General features: G+C 35.8%; 1 protein-coding gene and 5 non-coding genes across 15 annotated transcripts in view; all 6 read right to left on the minus strand.

Annotated features, from left to right (window-relative positions):
- Positions 1-27785, minus strand: part of LOC149779911 (uncharacterized) — a 128649-nt gene that overhangs the window by 70077 nt on the left and 30787 nt on the right. For 6 of the 10 annotated variants that reach the window (XM_089936610.1, XM_089936612.1, XM_089936604.1 and 3 more), the window contains exons 6-12: positions 26862-27139; positions 25120-25196; positions 22547-22732; positions 21311-21376; positions 13416-13524; positions 7892-7993; positions 3371-3460 (exon numbers count right to left, since the gene is read on the minus strand). In XM_089936610.1, coding sequence (XP_089792736.1) covers positions 3371-3460; positions 7892-7993; positions 13416-13524; positions 21311-21376; positions 22547-22732; positions 25120-25196; positions 26862-27139 — 908 coding nt within the window. The remainder of the gene's footprint in view (positions 1-3370; positions 3461-7891; positions 7994-13415; positions 13525-21310; positions 21377-22546; positions 22733-25119; positions 25197-26861; positions 27140-27785) is intronic. The other 4 variants (XM_089936605.1, XM_089936606.1, XM_089936609.1 and 1 more) reach the window with 4 other exon arrangements.
- On the minus strand, positions 15822-15899 carry LOC149779912 (small nucleolar RNA SNORD83). Its single transcript, XR_016415251.1, has one exon. It is a non-coding gene; the product is annotated as a small nucleolar RNA SNORD83 (small nucleolar RNA).
- LOC149779913 (small nucleolar RNA SNORD83) lies at positions 16378-16455 on the minus strand. Its single transcript, XR_016415248.1, has one exon. It is a non-coding gene; the product is annotated as a small nucleolar RNA SNORD83 (small nucleolar RNA).
- LOC149779914 (small nucleolar RNA SNORD83) lies at positions 17299-17376 on the minus strand. The gene has a single exon (XR_016415249.1). It is a non-coding gene; the product is annotated as a small nucleolar RNA SNORD83 (small nucleolar RNA).
- On the minus strand, positions 17849-17926 carry LOC149779915 (small nucleolar RNA SNORD83). Its single transcript, XR_016415252.1, has one exon. It is a non-coding gene; the product is annotated as a small nucleolar RNA SNORD83 (small nucleolar RNA).
- On the minus strand, positions 18750-18827 carry LOC149779916 (small nucleolar RNA SNORD83). The gene has a single exon (XR_016415250.1). It is a non-coding gene; the product is annotated as a small nucleolar RNA SNORD83 (small nucleolar RNA).

Genomic DNA, 27785 nt, shown 5'->3' on the forward strand with positions numbered 1-27785 from the left:
CGCAGAGACATTACCCGTTTCTCACAGAATTTGAAGAGGAAATTTAGATGTTTCAATTTAAAAGATACACTGTTGGAAAGAAGACCAGTCTAAAAAAACAAAAACAAATACTGTCACTGTCTTGTTTTAGTGCTGTGAGTAAAGGAACTGGACTTTTGATAGAGGTTGGTCCAACATTTCAATTTTGGTGACAAGACATGGGATTTACTAGTCCAGACAGAGGTACTTGTGAATAAAAAAAAGTCCCAGTGAGGAATGGAGACTGGAATGTTTGGGAATGTACAGTAGTCACTTTCCCTGTAAAAATAACGCCACAATGTTTTGGGGTAGTGCAACTTTTAATAGGATCAGCCTACCGACAACCGTTGAAGTCATTACCAATTAAGAGAGGTTCATGAATATATTGATCAGAATTTATGGCCTGTTGGTAAATATTTTGTGTGGGTGGAGAGTCTTCAAGAAAACACTTGTCTTGTGAATATATAAAGGACAGCAACTTGAGGAAAGCTGCAAACAATATTCAGATTATTCTCTGGCCATTAGCTACCAGACATAAACATCAATGAAAATTCATGTAGAACAATAATGACAAACTACAAAAAGACTGACCAAATTTAAAACAAGAGATGATCTCAATGTCAGTGAGACTGGATAGTCTGTATTGGGTTTAACACTGAACCAAAGCAACTAAGTCTGTCAAAAAAGTAAAGGGACCCATTACAAAACACTACTATTTTTTATCTTCTTATTTTTTGATACCTTACATCTTAAATTTCAACAAAACCAATATTACTGTGTTAGTAATTATGAAGTGGCTATTCGTTCATTTATTCAATAAATCAAACCCGGAAACCCGTTTTGATACTGCTGGATGATTCAATGGGGGTCTGATGTCATTAGGATATGCAATTTATTTTGCATACAAATCATTCTGGAACACACTAGTGTACAGTTTAGGCACACCAGTATTTGGCAACAATGACATGTAGCCACAGGACATAGCATTGCATTATTCCATGTACATTTAAAAGTTCTCAAACATGGGACTGGATACAGAAATATCCTGTACACACCATCCAGAGGACCTTTCAACAGACTGTAGCTCATAACACATGAAAAAATAAGTCTAACACTGATGTGTTGAGGATGGTCTGCAAAACTTTATAGCTTTTATGAATAGATGTTGTCAAATCCTCAAATCAACCATCATTATCAAAACAAGTTCAAGGGGCCAATTTATTGGATTACCCACTTGTAACCTGCAACTGTGTCTCTCTCTCTATATATATACTGCTTCTCTATGTGCATGCATGCATATATATATATATATATATATATATATATATATATATATATATATATATATATATATACACACACACACACACACACACACACCAGGTATTCAGACAGCATGAGTTTGAATAATCGAGTCTGATAAATGCAAGAATTATTGGTGTATCACAATTTTAAATTAGAAAACCCTATATCCATGAATCAAGTGGAATATAGGGGTTGAATATAGATCACTGGTAATCTTTTGTTAATGAATTAAAAGAAGAAAAAAAAGACAAATACCGTAAATTCAGTTCTACATTTTCAAAGGAGTACAGAAACTGTAATCATCTCTTTATTAAAGATTTGCTCTACAAATTTATGAACCAACAATAATGGGAATATATAGCAAGTAGTAGATGAGGAGTTACGCTGGCAATAGACTTAAGCAATTTACAAATCCGAAACTCAAAAGTGGGTCAAAATGAACTCTGTTAGTGATCTGAGGAGGCAATGCTCTGTTGGGGTGCGGGGAGGTGAAAAAAATAGATGGCATATAATCTATCCTGGCACTTATTTGTTCTTACTATTGAATTTTAACCAATAGCAAATATTCTTTCTTCAATACCAAACCTTGAGAAAGAAAAAAAAAAGGGAAAAAGTTCAACCCTTATAAAGACATAGTGATACTTACCTCCAGAGTCAATGGTCTCTTCCCCGTACTCTTAATACTTTGGGAAAACTTGATGTCAAAACAGGTGAAGTACCCAATATAATCTCACTCACAGAAAGATAAGGATTATATTTCTTATTTTTATTATGTTATCTTGATTATTTTATGTGCTTTCCTCAACAAAATCATGAAAAATATACGTTTTTCTCTCCCAAATTTCTTCCACATTATCAACATAACCTTCTCAAATTAATTCATCCTCTAAACTAAATATTATGGATTTAAAATAGTAACTAATCTGAATTTGTATCGTGCATCATCATAAAACAATAATTTCACCATAGATTGACAGCTTACATAATGGTAAAAGAAAGGACTATTTGATCAGCCAGCTTGCTCAAGTTTCACTTGGACACAGCTGTTCATACCTTACAAGTAAGATCTGGATAAGCCAGAAGTCTAGCCTAGTTAAAGAGATTGGATTTCTGTCAGAAGCCTGTGATGTATTTAAAAAAAATCAAAAGATGTGGTTTAAGGCTATTCTTTGGGACACAAGCAGAACTTTGCCTGCCTTACCGACAAGTTTTAATCAATGACTCCTGACCATAATGAAAAAGGATGCATTTTTATCTTATCTAAAATATATTAAATACCAGTGAGATAAGAAATATCTGCACTTCAATTCACGTTATTTCTTTATCTAAATAAAGCCTTCCCACTAAAGCAAATATCTGGGGTCGCATAGACTAAGTGGCCACCACAGGATGGCACAAGACCAATTAAGGTAGGTGAACATTTTTAATGTGGCAAGTGTAGTGGCTATAATGGATGTCCAGACAGAACTACTTTCATTTACGACCAACTATACACCGTAAAAAGTCTTCCCATGAAGGAAAAAGTTAAGATCCAAAACAATTTTTTTTGCCAATAAATTTCTGACGACTACTTTAGTGCAAATGTCAGTGCACCTAACTGGGTATGGGTGGGGCTAATGTGCACTTAATCATCATTTACCTTATTTACTTGCATACGTGCACATACACACCAGAATTAATTTTCTAATTATTGTGTGCTTTTTCCTTTAAATATAGTGTATTAAACAGGGAGCCAAGGTTCATAAAGGAGTGATCAAAGCATGCAGCAAAGAAATGAGGTTAAAAAAAAAAAGGAGTGGAGGTGATAGAAGACAACAGTATATACACCACGAGGAGGCTGATTTTGCCTTCTGTTAAGTGTTTTGAAACAATTTATAGAATATGGCCCTGTCCCCAAAAAGACCAACCTGATCTTTTCCAATCAAATTGTAAAATTTGTCTTTTTATTTAAAAAAATGAAAATGAATATATGATCAAACATGATGGGACTAAGTTGCATATGCAATATTATTACTCCTATCTGCCCTAATACAGCATCACTACTAACCTGTCCTTGAAGGGGAGGAGGAGCCATTCTGTACGGTGGGTAGGGTCCTCGGGGTCCCATGAAGTCAAATGGGGGCATCTGCCAGCCTCGCTGTTAAAATCAATATCATGTACAGGTCATCAAGCTGCCATCAGAAGTATTGCATTAATGAAAATACTTACATGTGTTTAGCGGCACATCTGGATAACTGGTAAAATGTTCGGGTGCATGTATCAGAATGTATAAACATTGGTAAAGTGATCTTAAGCAAATACGAAAATTACAAAAAAAATTCCTGGGGGAGTGTATGAAAATAAATGCAAAATTTGATAAGGGAAGAAACAGGACCAAGTGGGCCCGATATCACTCACCTGATAATTGACACATCTAAGCTTGAAGCATATGATTACTACAATGTCTATTAATTTATTCCTTTGTTCAAAATATGCATGTAGCACCATTTTCTCTGCACAAATGAGCATAATTATAAAACAAACTTAATTTTGTGAATCTCTCCTTACCTCCCAGGACTAGACCCCTGATTCAAATACAAGCACTTGTTTGGCATTGTGTGTTCAATTCTCACCATGTTACAGCCTGAACCTTCATTAAACTAGGTGAATCTTGGCCATAACAAAACTCAAAGATCTTGATACAAATTTACATACCAGGTCCGATTAAAAATTGTATCAGCTCTGGCATGTTCACATACTTGGCCAATCAGATGCAAAATCATCTCATTAATACCAACAGATGTCAATCAGATCAAAATCATCCAAGGTATTGATGAATGAAGCTTGCATACCAAACCCAGTCAAAATCTGATTAGAAATTAAGCCCACTGAATTATCGCATAAAAGTGCAGATAGAATGACATCAAAATGATCATTATCATAAGCAGTGCCCAAGATATGAAGTTTGACAATATTTTAGCCATGCAGATCAGAGACACACTGACCAGAGTAATTAGGATCCATTCCTTCACAAAGTTTGTTTTCTGTTCTAGCCAGTCTAAGTCATCTAACAAGCTTAATGCAGCACATAGGGGTGAATATGACTGCAACACTAGTCTCACCTTGCAAGAAGAATGGTCTGTTTTTTTGGAAGGCTTCGATGCAAAGTCCATTAAAGCCTGAACTAAAGCAATACCACAAAAAATTGAGATAACGTGATGGAAATATATTGTAAATTTATTGCAACAAAAGCTGCACAAGTGGCACAGGTGCAAAAGAGGTTAATGGAAAGGATGAGATGGTGCCTCAGCGTATTCCAAAGAAAAAATAAAAATAAATGGGGAGAAAAAAAAAATTCTTATTATATACAACTTTCCATACAACAATTTAACACACATTCCACCCTTACCCATCCTGACCACCTGAAGCTTGAGTGGCTCAGGTGCTAGATTATCAAACTCACATTCAGTGGGTTACTGGTATGAATTTTGCCCAGACCTGTCAAAGTCAGATACCACAGCATCTCCGAGCTAGTCAGTGGGCTATGGATTTTAATTCTGCCCTGACCAGCCCATGGTGGAAACAACTATGTATCTCTGGAAGTGACAATTTACTTCCAATGCCTCCATATTCACTAAAAAGGGCTTTGTGCTACTAAATGCCAAATCGATCAATCATATATTTCATTCCGCAAACATTTACGGGAACATCAAGATAATGCATTATATTCCTGCACTCTTGAATCAAATCAGATAATAAATGTTACAACATATATAAGAAAGTGTGATCAAAAGACTAGTGATAGTGCCTCAGTTGGACTCAAGCTCTACTGAGCAAAGATAATTTCCAGGAAGACCATTGCATCCTTTCAAGTGCCAAGCCTTGAAAACCTCTCAATTAGCTACTGTGGGGCTGTGGTATCCATTTCTGATTGGTGCCATTTTCATTTAGGATGAATCAGGTGTCATACCAAGTCTATCAGTGAAAAACCCATGTTGATAGCAGCCATCCATTTGAGTAGCAGCATAGCAATATTTTCAAGTTAGTCACCATGGTGGCCATAGTGCAGATTAGTTCTGTTCATTCAGGACACCACAGGAACTTTGATGATGAAAACCATTATGTGAAAATGACTTTCCATTGAAAGACAGCTGAAAAATCTAGATTTTCAAGATGGCCACATACTGAACATCAGATTAGCATAATTTTAATTAAGGAAATAAGTTAAGTGTTTTAGTCAAAACCATATTCTTATACGAGGAGAAACAGTGATACTTGAATTTCTGTTTGGAGTAATAGTGACATTTTAAATCTGGCAACTGTGGCGGCTGTATTACACACTAGATTGGCACCATTTCATTTAGGACTAAGCATGGTGAAAGGACCATGTCAATTTGACTTTTCTTTCTGCAACAATGATAAAAAGATTTCCAAGATGGCTACTGTTGGAACCATACTGGCTCACATATTAAGCACCTTTTTAATTTAGGACCAACAAACAAGATATCATGGGAAGATTGTTGATGAAATCCCCCAATTCAATAAGACTTTTCTGGAGTAGTTATAACAAGATTTTTAAGACTGCTGCCGTGGTAGCCATAATGATGTCAAATTGGCATTATTTTCATTTAGGACCAGTTAGTGAAAACTCCATGCTGATAGGACCATCCATAAAGCCATGATTTTATCAAAAGGGGGAAGATCCCCTCATCACCAAAACAAGTGTGTAGTCTAAAAAAAAAAATGGGGGGGGGGGGGTAGAGAGAGGAAATGACTAGTTCAATATTTCCCTACCACTTCAATATGCCTTTCTTCATGCTCCACTGTTAGAAATCTAATGTAATCTAAATTTTTAAAAGTATAAACATTAATCTGACAATTGTTTCTGAGCCTAATCTGTACGTTATTTGTTTATGAATATTACTGCTCCAAGAACCACCCACTCACAGTTGGCTATCTGATAGAGCATATACACAGCAAGCTTAGCCGGCTTGAACAAGTTGGCAAACTGCTCTTTATGGTTGTTGTGTACAATTTTCCTCACCTCACAGCTATCATCTTTTGTAAGAAATTTCTGTATTAATATAAGCTCTGACAAAGTTTAACTTTCTTCAACTGGTGCTCTTCAAACTATTATGACAGATTTTTCATTGGTTTGATGCAGTATTGGGGTTTTTAATGTCCACCAATACCGTATTCTCACTGATTTAGTTTATCTTAACCCTCTAAAGGCTAAGTAGTTTTGTAGCACAAGATTATGCAGAGCTAAACTGTTCAAGCAAAGAAATGAAAATTGCACCCTACTTTTAAATGGGCTATATTTTACTCTGGCTTGGTATTCTGCCAAGTCAACATTTCAAAATAGACCAATACCACAAAAGGGGGGTTGACATGAACGTCATCTATTTTTGTCCATTCAGCATGTACAATGAACTTGTATTCAACCCCATTTTTTGGGGGCTCAAAATCACTCAATGGTTTCACCTTTCATATTTTCCAAACTCTAACATTGTTATAGATCATAACTTTAAAAATCATGTCATCAACCAATATTTACCATTCAAAATTGTCATTTGTAGACTAACCACACTGGGAATCAGCCATTTGATATTAGTTTAAAAACCATTCATACCAAGCTTAAGGACTTGGATGTGTAAACAAATGCCTACCTGAAAAAAAAAGACTTGTGTTTGTCTAATATTACCACTGCTCTACTGATATGACTTGTGCTGAAAAGCACTTTAAGGGTACACAGTTAAATAGTAACTATATACAATGCAGAGTACATTTTCATATGCACTTTTAAAGTAATTCTGGCATATGCAACTCATACAAATCTTGTGAGATCTGCATAATCATGCATCCAGGCAGCATCTCTCTGCTTGTCAGAGCTGACAAAACAAGATGCCAGAATAGTCACCAATGGCAAAAACACATTTAAAAAAAATCTCAATATGACTGTGCAGGAGGTGTAATCACAAGATTTTCAATATGACCATTATCACAACCCTATCGGACATCATATCAACCTGATTTTCTTGAAGACCAGCTACACATGATAAAAAAGCCATTTAGTTAAAAAATGTCATGTACATATGACCCTTCAGTAGTGATGTCAAGATTGTCCAGAGGGCTGGTTAATGTGGCAGCCATGCGGCAAGTCAGAAGTGCACCATTTTCATTTAGGACCAGCTAAACCACTGGATCAATGCACGTGTTCAATTTCATGGCATTGCTTCACATAAGGTAGGAGTGGCTATAACAAACTTGAGCTAATGGAAGGGAAATTGACAAATCATCCCGTAAGCTCTTCTGATCCATGACCAGAAAAGCTAAAAGGAAAACAAAGGGTCATGATATCACATTATCATATCCAAATCTGTCTTATAATAAATTAGGTTATAGAAGAATTCGCCTGTATTGCTAATAAAAATAACACTGAATATATGGCCAAAACTAACTAGTGAGTGTGCAAATGTAAGCAAAAAATAAACAAAAATAGAATATAATGGATAACGTGAAAATTCCATAAAAGGTATATAAAATGGAAAATAAAGCCAACAGATTTGTAAACATAAACATGACTCACCCCATCCATGCCAGGGTGTGGTGGGCGGGGTCCTCGATACTGCGGTGGCATAGGACCTCCCTGAATCCAGGCTTCACGTGGGCCTGAGGGACGATCCTCTCCCTGAAAATGATCACTTGATCCATTAAGCCTTGCAGTAATTAAAACTGGACTTACAAATGGAATAGCAATCAAACTGCCTACATCTGTTTTTAAAATGTTAAAGCAACTGGGCATGTTCTAATCTTTCTCAACCTCATTCTCTATAATTTTGTTATTATGAGAGACACAATAACAGACAATGTACTGCATGTATTCAGAGTTAGTAGCATATTTCATTCAAAGTTTTCAAGGTTTTTCAAGATTCATAATAGTGTTTTTCAAGATGCATTATGACATTAAGTTTAAAGGATACATAAATGAAACTGTATGTAAACACAAGTTAATACTATTACTCAATACGAGGAACATTTCTTGCAAATTTATTTAAAAAAAAACAAAATAAAACATGAATTCAGTAATATGATCATTGATATCTTTCCCATTTATTTTAAACATCCTACATCTGGGCATTAGAATAATGTAGTCACTGAACAAATTTTCATTTGACACCACATTATTTACAAAGTCCAAAATATTTTAGAGCGAAATTTTCAGTTCTTGTAGCTTGTCATCAAGTTGTTTTTCAAGACCTCAAAGTTCAGCAATTTTGTCCTTTTCACTTTTCCTCAAATTATTTTCATGTCACGATAAAGGAAGTTTTCCTATAGATCTCTGCTTTCAATGCATAGTCATCATCAGCAGCTGTCACTGTCTTTTTTCAGTACCTCCCTTTGTTTTTGTTGTTGTTGTTGTTCTAGGGTTTAACGCCATTTTTCAGCACAAGATAGGCTATACATGGCGGCCAGTATAACTGGTGGAGGAAGAACCCTGGAAAATCCAGGGAAGAACCACCGACCCACGAGAAGCTACTGACAGGCTTTCCCACGTACCCACGCTAGCCGAGCCTTGGACTCGAACCCACGCAGACAGAGGTGAGATGGCAGTGATCCAGAACGGGGACCCTTTGTTTTTCACTCATATTATTGAATTTTCAAGGTGTTTTCAAGGCCCCTACAGACCCTGTGTATTTAGTAAACAAATATATGTGTGTAGAACATTCATTTCTTGCACACAATCTGTACTACAGGAAGACTAATCACTGACATTTATGATGACATTACTTACATTATCTGGTTCATATTTAATGTCATCATACAATATACAGGACTAAAGCGATTTACCAAATTTTTTAAATTATTTTATATATAGTTTATTTTTATTGTAGGATGATAATATATAGAATACATTATATGCTCCTTTATAATAAATAGATATTTAAACAGATAATTGTCCAGACTTCTACAATGTTATAAACCTGGGTAAAGTTAAAATGCTAAAGTGAATTGCCAACGTTTTCAACTTTCCACATGAAGATTAGCTTACTAAATGCAATATGCCTCCCTCTATTGCATCAACTTGGTTTACAATTTGCCAAGAGCTCTAGACAACCACTGTATAAATCTAGTATTTCAATCTTTAGTTTTGAACAGTTTTTCAAGGTTATTTTGTTAACAATGCAAAATAAAATTACAATAATGAACAGAGACATTAAACAGAACTTTTTGAATGCACCACCTAATTTAGTGACTAAGATAAATCCAGAGAGTGTTCAATTATGTTGCTGTATTATACATCTGGAAATGTTTATATAGCATAGTTTACACTGGTAAAATATGCTGTTATAAAACTAGAGTCCCTCAAAGAGGCGGACACTCTACTGGCCCAAAACACACTCTGGAATATAAGGCAAGACCAATTCTTTTGCATTACCAAATGTCAAGACCATCAGGTGGCCATATTTGATACACAATAAGCACCAGTTCATTTGGGATCAACATCGGCCTTTTGGTGAAAACTCCATGTAGATCTGACCATACAGAAGGCAGAACTAAGATTTTCAAGCTGGTAGTTGTGGGGACTATATTGGATGACAATTTAGGACAAATCGGACATAAGTAATTTCGAAAAAACTGGACTTCAGTATGACCATCCTCAAAGAGTAAAAAATGGCCATCATAGCAGATATAACAGCAGAATGATCAACACCATTTTCATTTAGGATCCATTAGACGGTGAAGTTTTAGTGAAAACTCAGGTCAATATGACTATCCAGGAGCAGCAATAATGAGATTTTCCAGCTGGGCACTAGTTTAATTTAGTGCTAAGTAGACATCATAAGTCTTTCAGCAAAAATCATACATGAATGTGACCATTGTTCACAAGTCACAATAACAAAATTTTCATTTAGGTCCAACCAGCCTTCTTAAGACGTTTTTCAAAGAAAAGCTCATGTTGATATGACCATTCAGTTAGGAGGAGTAGTGACAAGATTTTCAAGGTGGGTGCAATAATGGAGCAACAACATACTAGTGCTAAGTGATGCTGGCCAATAGACCATTACAGAAGTGCTACTGGTCTATGACCATTTGGAGCTTAAATGGACCATGCTGAAGACTAGGAATACATTGGCAATTCTGGACTAAATGTTTCAAGTTACAATGTGCAATTCTTTCATTAAAAAATTGAATATTTTGCCTTGTGCATGGCAAGAAAGCTGACAAAAGCAACAAGCACCTTACGAGAGCCATTCCAGAAAATGTGTAACCTCGTTACTTTGGCATAAAGGTGCTAATAATACAAGGGCAGTTCCATTTAAATACAGATGGTTAGCAGGGAAGGCATCTTTTTGTGGTCTATATATTCCAGGGAAACCTGACAGTCCATGTGAAAATTGTACAAAATTCTAAGTCAGATCTATTGGTGCCTTTTCTGGGTCCCAAGTATGTTTTACTGGAACAGCCCTAAGCATAGATAGCTGCTAGTTATACACCATGATTATGCGGGTTTTTATAACCATTTGTCCACAGAGGTATAACAATAAACTGTATTCATGCAGAAGTAATTAAGTTTGATCAGGTTTCCTTCCCGATTTGTTAATGAAATACTGTTAATATTAAACAAAAGTGAAATCTGTTAAAGCTGTCCCTACAATTTTGAGAAAACATGGGACCAAAAAGGATTGTGTTCTGTTATCTCAATTTTAAAAAAGAGCTCAAATCTGTGATCTCAATGTTTTTCATTGCATTACACATTTAATGTAAAAGGATTGTTTAGGCACATTTGTCAACCACAAGTCATGGATCATTTTCTGTGCAACCGTGCCAGACTATTTAAGTGAAAATAATGCAGAACATGGCGCAAAGCACCAGCAGATTTCCTTATAACCTTTTCTATCAACCGACAATATTATAGCAGATGTAATGTTATTCATTGAACAAACTGCAAATCAAGAATTCTTGATTATTCAAGTGTGAAAACGTGCAAAATGCATAAGCAATCATACTAATGTTAGCACTACATGCCTACCCCCTCTTTGGAATTCTTCAAAAAGTAACCTCATATAGCCACTTTTTATTTGTCACAATGCCAGTGAATAATAGCCAGTAATGCAAAGGAAATGAGAATATTTCAAAGAGAAATGTTTAACAATAATCCTGCATTGTTGATGAAACACAAAGATTGCTGCTGCAAATCCTTGTTTAGCCAGATGTCGAAAAAAAATTAAAACCACTCAACTGCAATTAAAAAATCTAAACAGACTGCCAAAAATAAAAACATCACAAAGCTGATTAGTCTACCACGAGTGTTTTTTTAAACTAAATAATACTAACAAGCCTTTTTTGTCAAAAATGTTGAAACCCAAAAAGTTCTAAATTTCTATACAAACTTAGAGTCGATTGATTTGAGTGATGCTCTCTTTAGGTGCAACAAAACATCACAAGAAATTCTCTGGTTAGAAACCCCATGTTGATACCACTATCCATTTTGGAGAAGTAACAGCAACAAAGTTTTTAAGACGACTGTTGTGTTGGCAACAGTGGAACTAGCCATCACAAGAAAACAGAAGCAGAAAAAAAAGGTGTGTACATTTTTGTAGCAATCCTTCAAGTAGTTTAAGAAGAGTATCAACAACAAACTTGTGCTCTGGACCAACATGTGATTTCAAGTTTCATGGCACAGCAATAAGTTATTTAGTACCAAGGCAATCAAAGTAGTCCTTTCTCTGAGGACACAACCTCAGTAAGCATCAATGGCTGATCCAATGATAGGTTGTTGTGGGGTTTAGTGCCATTTTTTAGCACACGATGGGCTATACATGGCGGCCAGTATTAATAGTGGAGGAAGAACCTGGGAAAATCCCAGAAAGAACCACCAACCCATGAGAAGCTACTGGTAAGCTTTCTCACATACCCACATACTCCGGTGCAGACAGAGGTGAGATGGCAGTGATCCGTAATGGAAGGCACTTTAGACCACTTGGGGCCCTCCAATGATAGGATTCAAATCAACACCCTTGCATTCATTAGTCCAGCACACTAACCACTGAACCACCACAGCTTCCAATTCTGGACAGATGCAAAGCAATATATATACAGATTGAAAACAATCATTTATTCCCCTTCTGTTATCACAGCTGGGATATAAATCGCAGATGTGCAATTTTTAAATTGTTCATACTGTATTCATCTAAAGTCAGAGAAATTTATTTGTAAGAGTACAATTGCATCATTTTCAACACAACCATATCTAAATTTTGGGGTTATTGATGTTAAAACTGTTAACAGGAAAAAAGTATCAACTGCGACAAGCATAACTACTATTGTGCCTCTCAGAACCCCAAAAACCACTCACAGGTTCTGACATGACCAGTCACCCATCAGAAAGCTAAAGCTCAAGAGCTATATTTCACATTGAGTGAAAAGTCTGTTTATTCATGCATTATGCAAACCCCATCCTCCAACAGTAGATCAGTGTATAAGCTATCTACCTGATATAATAAATACACAAAACTGAACATTTTCATGATCCAAGTCAGTGTAACATTGACAAACATTTTTATGTTCCGAGTCAGTGTAAAGAACAATTTTGATATGATGCAGGGAAACAGAGACTGCGAGGCCAATATGTATTCATATGCCATAACACCCCCACCCCCCCAAACTTTCCTAACTAGGATTAAAACATACAGCCAGTTTTATAACTGTAAGTGTAAATAGAATAAAACTTTATAAGATTCTGATTAGGTGCATCTAATATCAACATATGCTGAACAGTGAAAATGGCCAAACAGTTCCATTCTCGGTGTACCTTAAGAAAATAATGAATGAAAATTTCCAGATGCCAGATCATCACTGTAAAATTAAACGAGTATGTAATGAACTAGAAAATAGTTTACACAACAATATACCAGCAAATTAAGCCAAGTCAGCTCTGGGTAAATGCAATTTGGAGGATAGTGTACATTGTGCATGAATAAACATACATCTTTATCTGCAATATTCAATACTAATGAATGATCTAAAGCAGTGTGTTATCAGCAACAGCAGTGGCAGAGGAGACAGCTACAACCAATCAGCCTGCAACAGTCTGACGGTTAGTTTACCTGCTGGGACTTTGAACTATCATTCTCGTCATCCTTTCTACTCTCTTCCTCACTTGCCTTTCTATCCTGGCTGCCTTTGTGGTTTTCCTTGGTCAACTTTTCACCACTCCTGCAAATAAAGTATTAATTAGCACCTGTCCATTTTATGATACAAAAGCAGAGTAAAAAATTCACAGTTAATGTTGTTAATAAGCTGTGGATCACAAGATACCTCTTTCTTCACTGTCTGGAGTCCATATTTTAAATTAATATTAATAACGCCCAATGATGCAACCATATTTTATGATATGATAATATGGGGTGAACAAATTCCGGCACAGTAGGCTTGTTTAAAGCTGTGCATGTGTGTGCATATGTTAGAATTCCAAGAAACCCTTTCAATTCTACAGCTTCTTCTTGCTCACAAATCTGTTCATGGTTATCTATTTAACAAATTTCCTGGAAAATACATACACATTCCTCCTCCAGCAAGTGAAATTCACGGAAATCTGGATCACAAAAGAAGGAAGATGTGCACTCAAATTTACTTTCCCACTAAACTGACGATTTAGGAGATCTGAAAATGGCAAAGTACAATGTAGGTGCCATGTGCAGACCCACCAACATAACCTTTGTCCACTGCCTTTGGCATGGCTGCCACCCCCACCAACACAAAAATAACAATTTTCAGAAGAAAATAATGATTTTTAAAACTTCACATTTGTAACTATTTATATCTACAACCATCAGTAAAGTAGGACACTAACTTATTTAATGTCAAAGATGCATGTGTTGCTTGCACCTTCTGAATGGGCAACACTCTCACACTCAGACACAGGCTGTTTAAAGAGCTTTTCCACACCCTGTTTTTTTAAAACATCAGGACCAATTCCAATGTAACCATCTTTCATTGATGATCTAAATACTGTGAGATTTGTTTCAAAGAACTTTCTCAAGGGTAGACAGTAATCCCAGATTAGTCAACCATAAGCCATTTCAAAAGCTTAGCTGCCAACCCCCAAATGAAAAAATATTGACTTCTTGTGACAAATACTGATTTTTAAAATTTTAATGCATATGTAACTATTTACAACATATACAACCATCAGTAAAGTAGGACAGTGCTTTATGTAATTATTTAATGTCAAAGATGCTTGTGTTGTACCATATTCCATTTGGGTGCCCATTCAGAATGAGCAAGAGACTCAGACACAGACTTTTTATAGTAGCCTTTTCCACTTTTCCACACCTTATTTTTTCCAATCATTATCAATCTGAATGTATCAACTTTCATTGATGATCTCAATTCTGTGTGATTTTCTTATTGAACTGTTTTCGTTCTAGCATATGAGTAATCCTTTGCGATTTTACTGTCTGGAAAACGTGTGAAATAAATCGCCAGCAACACTAGTAACTGAAAGAGGAAGGTTAATTTCCAAAAGAAATTTAATAAACCGAATTTCGATCAAATTACATCAAGGTTCTCTCTGGTATTTACATATGTCGTGAGTTCAGGCTGAGTTGTGTATGATGAAGCAGCAAGCTGATGTTTATTAGCTTTTTTTGTGCTCTTTATTTCATAGGCGCCTAATAGCGAAATCATGTTACACAATTTGCAAAACATAGAGTTTTCTCCTTTACTAGATGGTTTCACAAATCTAAACAAGACGGCACAATTGTCCTTTTAGTTCAGTTTTCCTGTATTTCCTAGAGAAAATTCTGAATATTCTGCTTTCCTATTCAACATGATTAGAAGTTGAATATTACAAAAATGAGATACAGTGACAGCGGTAATTGTTTGCGAAATCCAATATGGCGGATAAAGACAGGCATTGTAGACTCGATTTCAAATGAACCAATCATATTGTAGAACTGTATTCCTATATGCGTGCAATACATTTATATCAGAATGGAACCGAGTGCCCGTTCTAAACTGAAAATTGCAAGGAATTTTTAAAATATTTTTTTAAAAATAATAAATGCATTTTTTGCCAAAAAAACGTACACCTGTATTCAGGTCCAAAATACGGGACAAATACAGAAAAAAACGGGACACTTGGCAGCTATGAAGTAAACACACAAGGACAGCCAGTGACGACTATAGTTCAGCATTAGCGTAATTAGGAGTCCACAAGTTGTACATGTAGGTAGATTTTTTGGTTTTTAAAACAATGCCCTCCTCAGTCTAAAGTCGAAATCATATCTAATTTAAATCACCAAAAGATAAAATATATTCTGTTCAATTTATTTTCTTTTAGACCCTGGCAAGCTTTCTTGTTATACCAGCCATATACATATTGTGTATTGTCAAGAATTAACTCTATGTGACCTCTGCAGACCCACCAACAAATCATCATTTTTCTTTACAATCTGAAAGCTCTAGTAATAACAAATACACGAACTAGTACAAATTTCTCTGGAGACAAAGACCATCAGCCTAGTGGGTGATAGATGGAAGTCATCTTAGCTGAAAGCTACTGTCAATAATCTAAAACATCATGTGGTCTTTGAGCCTCATATACTTGGGTCCTTCTTTTTCTTTTACATGAATGTGAAGACATTCCTTCACTTTATAAATGTTTGATATCACAAGGGCAGACATTAATCCCAGATTAGTCAACCATAACTCATTTCTAAAGCTCAATGTGTAAACTTAAGGACAGCCAGTGGGGTCAACAGAGTTCAGCATTAGTGTGATTGGGAGTCCACATGGGCAGTTTAAATCACCAAAGATAGAAGATATCCTGTCCAAATTATTTTCTTTTTATCCTTGTCATGCTTTCTTGTTACATCAATCATTTAGATATTCTATACTATCAAGTAAAATCTATTTGTCCAGTGCAGACCCGCCATCACAACTTCCCATTTCTGGTCTAAGAGACCTTTATGCACTACTTGCAAAAGAATAACAAATTTTTACATCCAATTAGCCAGCCTAGTAATGACAAGTACACAAACAAGTACACATTTCTCTGGAGACAAAGACCATCAGCCTAGTGGGTGATAGATGGAAGTCATCTTAGCTTAAAGCTACTGTAAATAATCTAAAACATCATGTGGTCTAAAAGTCTCCTATACTTGGATCATTCTTTTTCTTTTTACGTTATTTGAGAAGATATTTTCCTTCAGTTTATTAATGTCTGGAATCTCAAGGGCAGATGGTAATCCCAGATTAGTTCATCATAAATCCTTTTAAAAGCTCAGTAAGTAAACACAAGGACAACCGCTAGCTACAATGGAGTTCAGCATTAGTGTGACTGGAGACTCAAGTTATACTTTTGGATAGCTTTCTTGAATTTGAAAAATCTGTCACTACCGATCCAAAGTGAATAAAACTCGACAATTTAAAAAGACCCCAAATTCTGGACCCTCATAAGCACTCCTGTTACACCAGTCCTTTAAATATCTTATATTATTAAGAAGTAAAATGTGCCCTGTGCAGACCCAGCATAACTTTCCTTCTATGCCACAGAAGACCTATGTGCACTGCTTGCAAACTTATTATAAATTTGGCATCGTCATCATCATTTTCCTTGAATCAGCAAAGTTAAGAGCAACAAATACATCATTAAAAAATTTCACCATCACCATCCAAAGGGGGGAAAAAAAAAAGAAGAAGAAGAAGAAGAAAAAACAGGGAAATTTAATTAACAAATGATGGCAGATGTCCTGTCAAATTTATTTCCTTCTAGCCCTTGGTAAGCTTTCCTGTTACATCAGTCATTTAGAGATGCTATATTATCAAGAAGTACAAAGTATGTACTCTGTGCAAGCACACCATCATAACTTTCCTTCTCTGCCCTATGAAATTTATGTATTGCTTGCAAAACAATTACAAATTTTACTTCCAATTAGCCAGTCCTAGTGATGACGTGTAATAAGTACATATTTCTCTTGAGACAAAGACCATCAGCCTAGTGGGTGATAGATAGAAGTCATCTTAGCTGAAAGCTACTGTCAATAATCTAAAACATCATGTGGTCTACGAGTCTCTTATACTTGGGTCATTCTTTTTCATTTACATGAATGTGAAGACATTCCTTCACTTTATAAATGTCTGACATCACAAGGACAGACATTAATCCCAGATTAGTCAACCATAACTTGTTTCAAAAGCTCAAGGCATAAACTTAAGGACAGCCAGTGGGGTCAACAGAGTTCAGCATTAGTGTGATTGGGAGTCCACATGGGCAGTTTAAATCACCAAAGATAGAAGATATCCTGTCCAAATTATTTCCTTTTTATCCTTGTCATGCTTTCTTGTTACATCAATCATTTAGATATTCTATACTATCAAGTAAAATCTGTGTCCAGTGCAGACCCGCCATCACAACTTTCCATTTCTGGCCCAAGAGATCTTTATGCACTACTTGCAAAACAATAATTTTTACATCCAATTAGCCAGCCTAGTAATGACAAGTACACAAACAAGTACACATTTCTCTGGAGACAAAGACCATCAGCCTAGTGGGTGATAGATGGAAGTCATCTTAGCTTAAAGCTACTGCAAATAATCTAAAACATCATGTGGTCTAAAAGTCTCCTATACTTGGGTCATTCTTCTTCATTTTACATTTTTTTGAGAAGATATTTTTCTTCAATTTATTAATGTCTGGAATCTTAAGGGCAGACAGTAATGCCAGATTAGTTAATCATAAATCCTTTTAGAAGCTCAGTAAGTAAACACAAGGACAACCACTAGCTACAATGGAGTTCAGCATTAGCGTGACTGGAGACTCAAGTTAATACTTCTGGATAGCTTTCTTGAATTTGAAAATTTTTTCACTACCCATCCAAAGTAAATAAAACTCCACAATTTAAAAAGACCCATAATTCTGGACCCTCACAAGTACTCCTGTTACACCAGTCCTTGAAATATCTCATATTATTAATAAGTACAATGTGCCCTGCGCAGACCCAACATAACTTTCCTTCTATGCCACAGAAGACCTATGTGCACTGCTTGCAAAATTATTATTAATTTGGCATCGTCATCGTCATTTTCCTTGAATCAGCAACGTAAAGAGCAACAAATATATCATTAAAAAATGCCACCATCACCCTCCAAAGGAAAGAAAAAACCCCAGGGAAATTTAAATAACAAATGATGGCAGATGTCCTGTCAAATTTATTTCCTTCTAGCCCTTGGCAAGCTTTCCTGTTACACCAGTCATTTAGAGATGCTATATTATCAAGAAGTACAAAGTATGTGCTCAGTGCAAACACACCATCATAACTTTCCTTCTCTGCCCTATGAAATGTATGCATTGCTTGCAAAACAATTACAAATTTTACTTCAATTAGCCAGTCCTAGTGATGACATGTGTAATAAGTACAAATTTCTCTGGAGACAAAGACCATCAGCCTAGTGGGTGATAGATAGAAGTCATCTTAGCTGAAAGCTACTGTCAATAATCTAAAACATCATGTGGTCTTTGAGCCTCCTATACGTTGGTCATTCTTTTTCATTTACATTATTTGTGAAGATATATTCCTTCAGTTTATTAATTGCTGGTATCTCAAGGGCAGACAATAATCCCTGATCAGTCAATCATAAAAACCCTTTCAAAAGCTCAGCATGTAAACACAAAGACAGCCAGTGGAGTCAACAGAATTCAGCATTGAAGATTTACTTGTGAATAGATTTCTCGGTTTAAAAAATAAATGTATCCCCCACCCTTAAAAGTGAAAAGCAATTTAAATCAACTAAGACAGAAGATGTCCTGTCAAAATTATTTTATTCTGGTCCCAGACTAGCTTTTCTGATAATCCAGTTTAATCCTGTTGTTATATATTATCAAGAAATATGCTGTATGTGCCCTGTGCAGAAACACTATCATAACTTCTCTGCCCCAAGAGAACTTTGTGCACTGCTTGTAAAATATTAAAAATGTTTTACATCAACTCAGACAGCTGTAGTGATGACAAAGACACAAACAAGTACACATTTCACTGGAGAGAAAGATCGTCAGGCAAGTGGGCAACAAAGTCATCTTGTCTGAAAAGCTACAGTAATTATCTAAAACATCATGTAATTTTCGGTCTACGCCACTTATTTGTCCATGGAGTACAGTTACAATGAACTCGAACACTATTTACTCCAATATTCTGCAATATTTTACCAACTTCACCCCACCAAAATCCCAAACAAAACCTTCAAGTGCAGGTAAATGTACATTTCCACCCCCCCACCCCCACCCTCCAAATCTTGCTCAAGCAATGGTTTAACTCTGAAGCAGCCCATCACCATATGACGGTAAACAATCCTCTCTCAATGCAACAGATGGTGGTGACTAAGATGGTTAACATCTTTACCATATTCAAGCCCTCTGCTAAGGGACTGTTCTTTCACTTCTGGCATTGTACTTGACAATTTTCTGTGTCCTCTGATAACCAAATAATGGTTTTCTACAGTGCATTTGAAAACTATTTTTTTTTATTTTAAAAAACTATATATTACTTAAGTCTGTTTGCCTGTACGTGAATATTTTCTAAAACAGATTGGTACACAAGATGGACTTTTGTAGTTGGGTATAATTACAAAATCTTCAAACATTATGTGATTACAGAGCTCAAGCAATATAATCCAAACATAAATCACATTCAAACAGTATGTCCTTCTGAAGCTCAAACAATGCATTGCAAAAAAATATATAAAAAAAATCACATTCCAACATTTCTGAACACAAAAAATTCAATTATCTGGCTTTGGTACAAGTGGAAAGAAAGATTATCTGCCAAGTGGGTGATGCATCAAGTCATCACTACCAGAAGCATACAAATTATCATGGACATCATTTAGCCTTCAACAATATACACATCCCTAATGCTCAACAATACAAAAATGCCAAAAAATGGCCCATATAGCTCAATATGCTATGACAACCATTTTGTCCCATTTCTTACAACACTATTACTGTAAAGGATAATAGAACTGCATCATTCCTAACAGTATCATACAAAATAAAACCATCTGATCTAGCCATCCAAGCAACCATATTCATCATCCCATTCTTCTACAAGAATTTGATCAGGTCTAGTGATTCTTCGCCTTATTTATTGGACCAGAATTATTTTGTCTTCAAAATGCTTACAAAGAGTTATGTTTTTCACATACAAAATTTTTAACTCTCCGTATGTAACTTTGTTAAACATTGCAAAAATATCAACAGAAGTATTATGAAAACAACTGAACCACTACAGGAAAGTACTGCTGCTCCATTTGTCAACCAGTATTGTTTTGATGAACTAATTTTATCACATTTTGCTTCTTAATTTTGAAAATGCACATAAAAACTATGAATTTGATACATTTTTTCTTCAGATAAACTCCATGACCTTTTGGCAAAATTCGACATGTTCAATAAATTCAAACATTATTTCTCATTTGTTCAATTCAAGAAGTTTTCAATGTAACCTTAAGTTAAATGATTCGATTTCTCAAGGTTTTATGAACCGTCGTAATAAAAGCCCTGTAACTTTGGGTCTAATCTGGGTACAATATCAGATCAGAAGACCATTACTCTTTAGAATTTAGTCTGAGGTAGAGTTTTAATTCTGAGCCAATCAAACGTTCTGTTATGAAGGCGAGTCCTCTTGGACTGGTTGACAAAATCCCGAGCACAAACTAAGTTCACAAGTTTAGACGTTTGTACAACTAATGAAAACTTTCCATTCTATGGACATTATTTATTTAAATATTCAGCTTATGTCTTGAAAGCAGACCAGATGGTAGATGGTTGGATATTTTCACAAGCCATCACTATTTTGTACCTCTTATTTTATACCTTTTACTTCTTGTATGGTGAAAAAAAAAGACATTCTCACCAGCAACACAAACATAACCATCCTAACCATACCAATATCACTGAAGTTATCCTTATCACACACCTCTGCCCCTGAAGTTGACACTCTACCTTTTATCTTTCTTTTCACGTCTACCGCCATCCTCATCTTCCTCATCGCTGAACACCAGTTTCTCACTGCAGAGGGAAAAGTATAAAACAAATGAGAATCTCTAACATCAAAACTTCAGTAAGATAAGCTCTCTATGATCTCTATTACTCTCTCAATGTTAGTGGCCTCTCTTGATTCTCATACTCCTCCATGAAATCCAATGTATCACATCACACCAGTCTTTCATGAAATGTACAAGTGTCTAACATGTCAATGCCATTACTATTCTGTGTAACTTTGCATGCAAGTCAGTTAACTCCTAGCATATCAAGACTTTAGTCATACAGTATTATACCAAAGTAGCAGTTGAATACAATGACTCACAGAATCCACATGACTTTCATGAACATTAATACAATGTCTCATTATTCTTAATACCTATATGTCTTGCCATACACAGATGAGACTTGCCATTCACAAGACCAAAAAGATCAGTGTTTTATGATTACTTCATGATATACCTCACAGTTCCATCTCAACAGTATAGTTTCTCAAGAAAGGTCAATAGGCTAACACATATGCAACCTAAATAAAAATGAACACAAATTTATGAAGACTTCCCTGTTAAAAATTTTGTTTAAAATTCTTAAACAGTTTCAAAATCCTGACATACTCATTTGCACCACCACCAAATCTGCTAATCACACAATAAACAAAATTGTTCTTTATCCATGGCACTCGTGTACGCATTCTTAAATAAAACTGTAAACTTTGTAGAAAAACTGTTTTCACTTCTCTTTACAAACTGCCAAATTAGGGAATTTAGTCTTGAGCAAACCAGTCGGATTGGGGGAGAAGTTCAACAGATGTAAATATAGAACTATATAATTTATAAACAGGCCATTATGGATGCGTTTGAAGTGTTTGGTGGGCTTAACAATGCATACTGATGAAATAAGCAAGCATACCAGAGATTAACGCCATCCCAGTTGATATAAAGTAATATATGATTAGAGGTTTTGCTGTTTTAAGTGGACTGTGCATTATACTTGTGTAAATGTGGTTTTAATGTTTACAACATTTTCCTCAGCAATAAAATTAATTACAATAAAAAGTTAACACTGATGGAGAGACAGGACAAAATTTATATGCTCATGCTGTGAGATGTGGGGTAAATAACTATCCACATATCCCATACATCAACAGTACTTGTGCTTAAAGTCGTAATCTCAACCCAACAAAAAAGTTTGTCATACGTGTAGTCTATTTCTTCCTGTGGGTTAGCCCATCCTCCTTTATCATCTAGGCGAAGGATTTCATCAAATTCCCTGAGATCTTTGTCTGTGATAATGGCTGGTCTCTTGAAGTTCTCGTCACCATCAGAACCCTGCTGCTGCTGTGGCTGTCTCTGTTGAGGCAGGGGTGGGGGTGGGTGCCTGTATCTACAAGGTACAGGATTGATTGGTGTTTAATGGCAATAAATTAAAAGTTATATCATGCCGAAGCAATTGGAGTCAAGTCCCTTGCCCTGTTCTGGGCGGATCAGAACACACGTCTGGCTGCACATCCAGAACGCTGAATAAATGGACCATCACAGATCCTGGTACTGGAGGAATATCAATCACTAGATTCACTACACAAGGTAGAAAACAACTGTCAAATTTCATCTCTGTTGAGCAAAAGTACATTGGAACATCAGAAAGGTTAAACACCAACCCATCGTAACTCCTGGTACAGAGATGCCAATCCATGAACATACTCGTCAGAAATCATATCTACTTTTCAGAATCTTGGAAGCCTGTCCGGAATTTATTAGCAAGTTCACTGAATGTAATAAACTTCTGTATGATCATACCACATCTTTCTACAAGCCCATACATACCTATACACAGTCAGTAACAACTATAATCCAATGAGAGTAAATGCGGTATCCATTGCTTCAGTTTCAGAACCTTGAATCACATCAACATTTTTGGTCATAATAGTTACCTTTTGTTTCATCACATTCTCTGTCAGCATTTTCATCTATTCAGTTCTGTTTATGTATACAATTGTTTTGTTATTTTTTTTTACACTGAGAAAGAGTTTAATGTACCAGGGCAAGATATTAGTGCTCAAGTCCTTTTCTCCCTACCCATGTGCACATAGAAAAATCCTGTTCAAATGTGAAGCCCCAAAAGTTTAGATTTTCTGGAATTTTGTCACTGTAATGATATATAATTTACACTAAAAAAAATAATTCACAATAAAATTCTGCAAAATCCTGAATGGTTGGCTATAATGATGTAGCATTAAATTCACTACACATAGTACAAGTCGGCAATAAAACTGTACCTCTTGAACAAGAGCACACTGGAACTTCAGGAAAGCCAAGCCCTACAGTCTACATTATTTACCTGTATATAACAGGCATCCCACGCTGTGATACAAGCCTATATCTCAAATCACAATGTAACATGTTAGGGCCCAGGCTGTTTTATTTGCCACATCTGCAATCACAATGTAATGACGCGAGATGTTTACTACCTAGATCTGGTATCATATGTAAACAGCACTCAACTGTTTGCTATCTACATGTGCAATGACGTTGACAGCCCAAACTGTCTGATACCTAGATATGGAATCACACATCAACTCGGGGCAATTACCACATAGTTCTACAATCACAATGTGGTGACAGAACAAAGCCCAAGCAGTTTGTTACCGACATCTTCAATCATACAGTGCTAACAGATCAGGCCCAAGCAGTTTGCTACCTAGATCTACAATCACAATCTGTTGACCCAGGATGCTTACTGCCTCCAAATGATCTGTTGACAGATCAGGATTCAAGGTGTTGGCTACCTAAATCGACAATGACAAACACATTTTGATAAATGAGGGTCCAATGTTTGCTTGAAATTTTTACACAGAATAACAAATGAGACAATTTATCACTAGACTTTTGTGTTGTTTAGCTTAATTTATCCTATTATGGTCTTTCCAACATTTCATGCTGTCACAAATGATGGCAAACAAGACAAAGATAGAAAGACGAAAGAATTCAAATATATTCTGAAACCCAATCTCAACACTACTGTGCAGTTTTGTCAAATAAAACCAGCATTTTTCAACAATGGATAAGTATCATCAAACTTTTGTGACCCACATAAAATTAAACTCCCAATACTTGATGAATACGTTCCATATTATGCTTGCAAGACTGGCAAAAGACTGAAATACCTGCTACTGACTGTGCGCTAATACACCATCAAGTATATTATGTATATTAATATATTTCAGATGGCCCAAAATGGAAAATGGCCATTGCAAGCAACCTGTTTGCGAACAACTCTAATATAATTTTAAACTGATGGAAATTTTCAATCTATGGTAATGACTAATCTAAATCACAACAGTTTACATGCACAAAATTTCTGTATATTCAGAATAGAAAGTAGCTTATTAAAATGTTATTTAGAACCAAGATTATGGTCTTATTAAAATGATATTAAGATGTATATATTCAAGGAACCATAAATCTTGTGGTTATTATCTTGGAAACAGAATGAAGCCTGCATCAGCAGTACTCTTCCGCACTGAATTTAAACAATGGACAAATCAAGCAATTCTAAAGATAGATTAGACTCAGCAAGTAACAAAGCAAGATGCAGGTTATACTGTCAACCATTTCTCCTTCATAATAAAACAACAAATTGTTGGGGAACTGATGTTTTTTATCACAAAAACAAATTATGGTTTGTGCCATTAACTGAACGCTTGGACATGAAGAAAAGACATTGTTATTTTTCCTAATGTTGAACATGAGGAACACCACTGTAAATATTACCTTGCATCATAGGGATATGGTGGTCTTGGAATCCCTTGATAACTTGGAGGTGGGTATGGTGGGAACCCTCTGTACAGCTGAAAAAACATGAAAGCAAAACCTGTAACTGGTATTGTAAATATAAGTAACGCAAAGAATTTAGTCAGCTCATAACTGATTGAAAGACCTTTAACAGCTTTAACTCTTAAAGGGCATTAAATCAATCAAGATCTGTAGCAGCACATTATGGCATCTCAGCACAATAGAGGCTATGTGGTACCAACTAACGCTAGATGTTCAAATTTTTTTATTATAAAAATGAAGCATACAAAAACCACATCAAGATAAACCCTTCCAAATATATGTACATGTTAAATATAACAAAATATAATATGTACAAAGTTTTCAAATTCTGTTAAATGTAAGTAAAACATGAGAGCAACATACAAAATGCTTAAAGCATGATCATACATATATAGAAAATGAAAACAAAAATCACATCGAAAAAATACCAATCCAAAGGAAGTTATTAGCAAAAACTTTCTCACGTACCAATGTTAGCAAGCTCAAGTGACTCTGCCACCCAGTGTCCCAGTCAGTACTTTTTTGGAGTACTTGGCTGCTACATTGTCTAAAAACGTTAGTGTTAATGATCTTTCTAAGCTGACATACACATAGAATTAAACATCACTGATTCTTTGGATTAAAGTTTCAATTTTTGTTTTTTAACATGCTTTCATTTTTTTGTGGATTAGAACAGAACAGATTCAACAAGGCAAGTAATGCTTATTTACATTCATTAAATAATTATATAAATGTAATGTGTGATCATACTGCTGTGTGACTTGAAGAATAGCCCAACATCACATGCGTGGGTTTGTTTACCTGGGCCTGAATTTTCACTTGTTCTTAGTTACTGAAATTAAATATATATGTTTTTAAACAGAAAAAAATAATCATGTATAGTACTTTCTCTCACGAATGAACAAACTCTATTAGTGGTTTTCAAGCAGTCATTTTAAGGTTTTACTATGCTTAGTAATTACAGCCATATTTGACAAGATCATCACCATATAAATTTGAAGTCTTCATACTAAGAGTGTGTGTGTGTTTTAAATTTTTAATGTAGCTTTAACAAAATTTCAATCATATTGCTATGATGTCTGCAGTGTGACAGTTTATAGCGACGTCTAGCACTGGTGCATCTTGATGCAGACATGCAGCATGATGTCCCACCCAGTTACATTATCCTGACACCAAGCTAACCAGTCATGCTGCACGCCAAGCAAGGCAACTGTTACTACCACTGTACAAGTCTTTGGTATGACTCTGCTGGGGTTCGAACCCACAATACTAAGATGCTTTCTGTACAGTTTAGTCAAATTTCTGTTGAGTGGTTTCTGAAAGTCATTTTTATTTTTTTATTTTTGACAGTTATGACATATTTAACAGTCCATCAGCATCACTTGTATGCAACTTGAAGTCACCTATACTTGGATACTCTCTGCCTTATGGCCAGGCAAGCTAAAACAAAAACACAAAATAAGGAAAGAAATGTGGTGCAATGTGGGTAATTTAAGAACTTTAGTAAATAAATGCTGCAATAAACAGACACTGTTAGCTCAAGTCAGATTTTCCAAGTGCAAAACAATGAACTTGGGAATTTGCCATGATATTCGTTCCCTAATTCACGTTTTACTAACAGCACCAAACAACTCAGACTAAAACTACCTGCAAAAAAAGATCAATTTTGTCCAACTTACATAATGTGGCATCATTCCTCTGAACTGTGGAGGCATTCCCATAGGTGGAGGCCCCATGGTCATGGGCCCCTGACTGGCCCCCGGCCTTAGAGGCATGGGGGACTGCTGGGGGTGGGGGCCCAGGGCAGGGCCATCCCCACCGGTCATCTGGGGGCCATTCTGCTGTGTTTCGCTTTGGTTCGGCTGAGATTGTGACAAGGGAGGTGATTCGCTCTCTGTCTTTTGCTGCTGCTGTTGCATGACGCCACGACCACCTCCTTCTCGCCAATTCCCTACATCTGAAAACAGAAACACAGACTGCACAAAATTTTTACAAACATGGGTCAAGTTATATACAATGACCTGCATCTGAAATCATATGAAGGGCTCGAGACAGTTTAAGGCTTTTTTATATATACATTCAAAACCCATCAGATATCACATACTTGCTGGGGGGAAAAAAAAGAAGAAACAATCCAATTCACCATAACCCACAACACAAGTCACTCTAAGTGACTGACACATTCTTGGGCGAAAACTTTAGATGATCTTTTGCCAAGTAGTTATGCAACAGCTAGTGAAATAGGTCTTGTCATAATAGTATAGTGATAGAAAACTTGGATGGCATCATTTTTTGTACAATGAACATGAGGAAGCCAATGGGCTAAACCAATACCACAAAGAAACACCAATATTAACTAGTTTTTCAAAAAATGTTATCAAGATCGAAATAAGATATAGTTGCAGTATTTAGCACCTCAAATATGGTACTCACCAGTTACTGAAAGCTTTAGAGTTGGCATGTGACTTGATGCTCATAAAGTTAAAAAATCAAGTTATTTTTCATACATGGTTTATGTATAGATTTTGCACAGTAATAAAAAAAAAATTGAATTTGAAAAGTAGTTTTTTTCTTCCCTTCTTTTCTTGAACAATTTAGTGAGG

This window comes from Sinohyriopsis cumingii, chromosome 16 (assembly GCF_028554795.1).
Source record: "Sinohyriopsis cumingii isolate HCF-2022 chromosome 16, ASM2855479v2, whole genome shotgun sequence".
NCBI lineage: Eukaryota > Metazoa > Mollusca > Bivalvia > Unionida > Unionidae > Sinohyriopsis > Sinohyriopsis cumingii.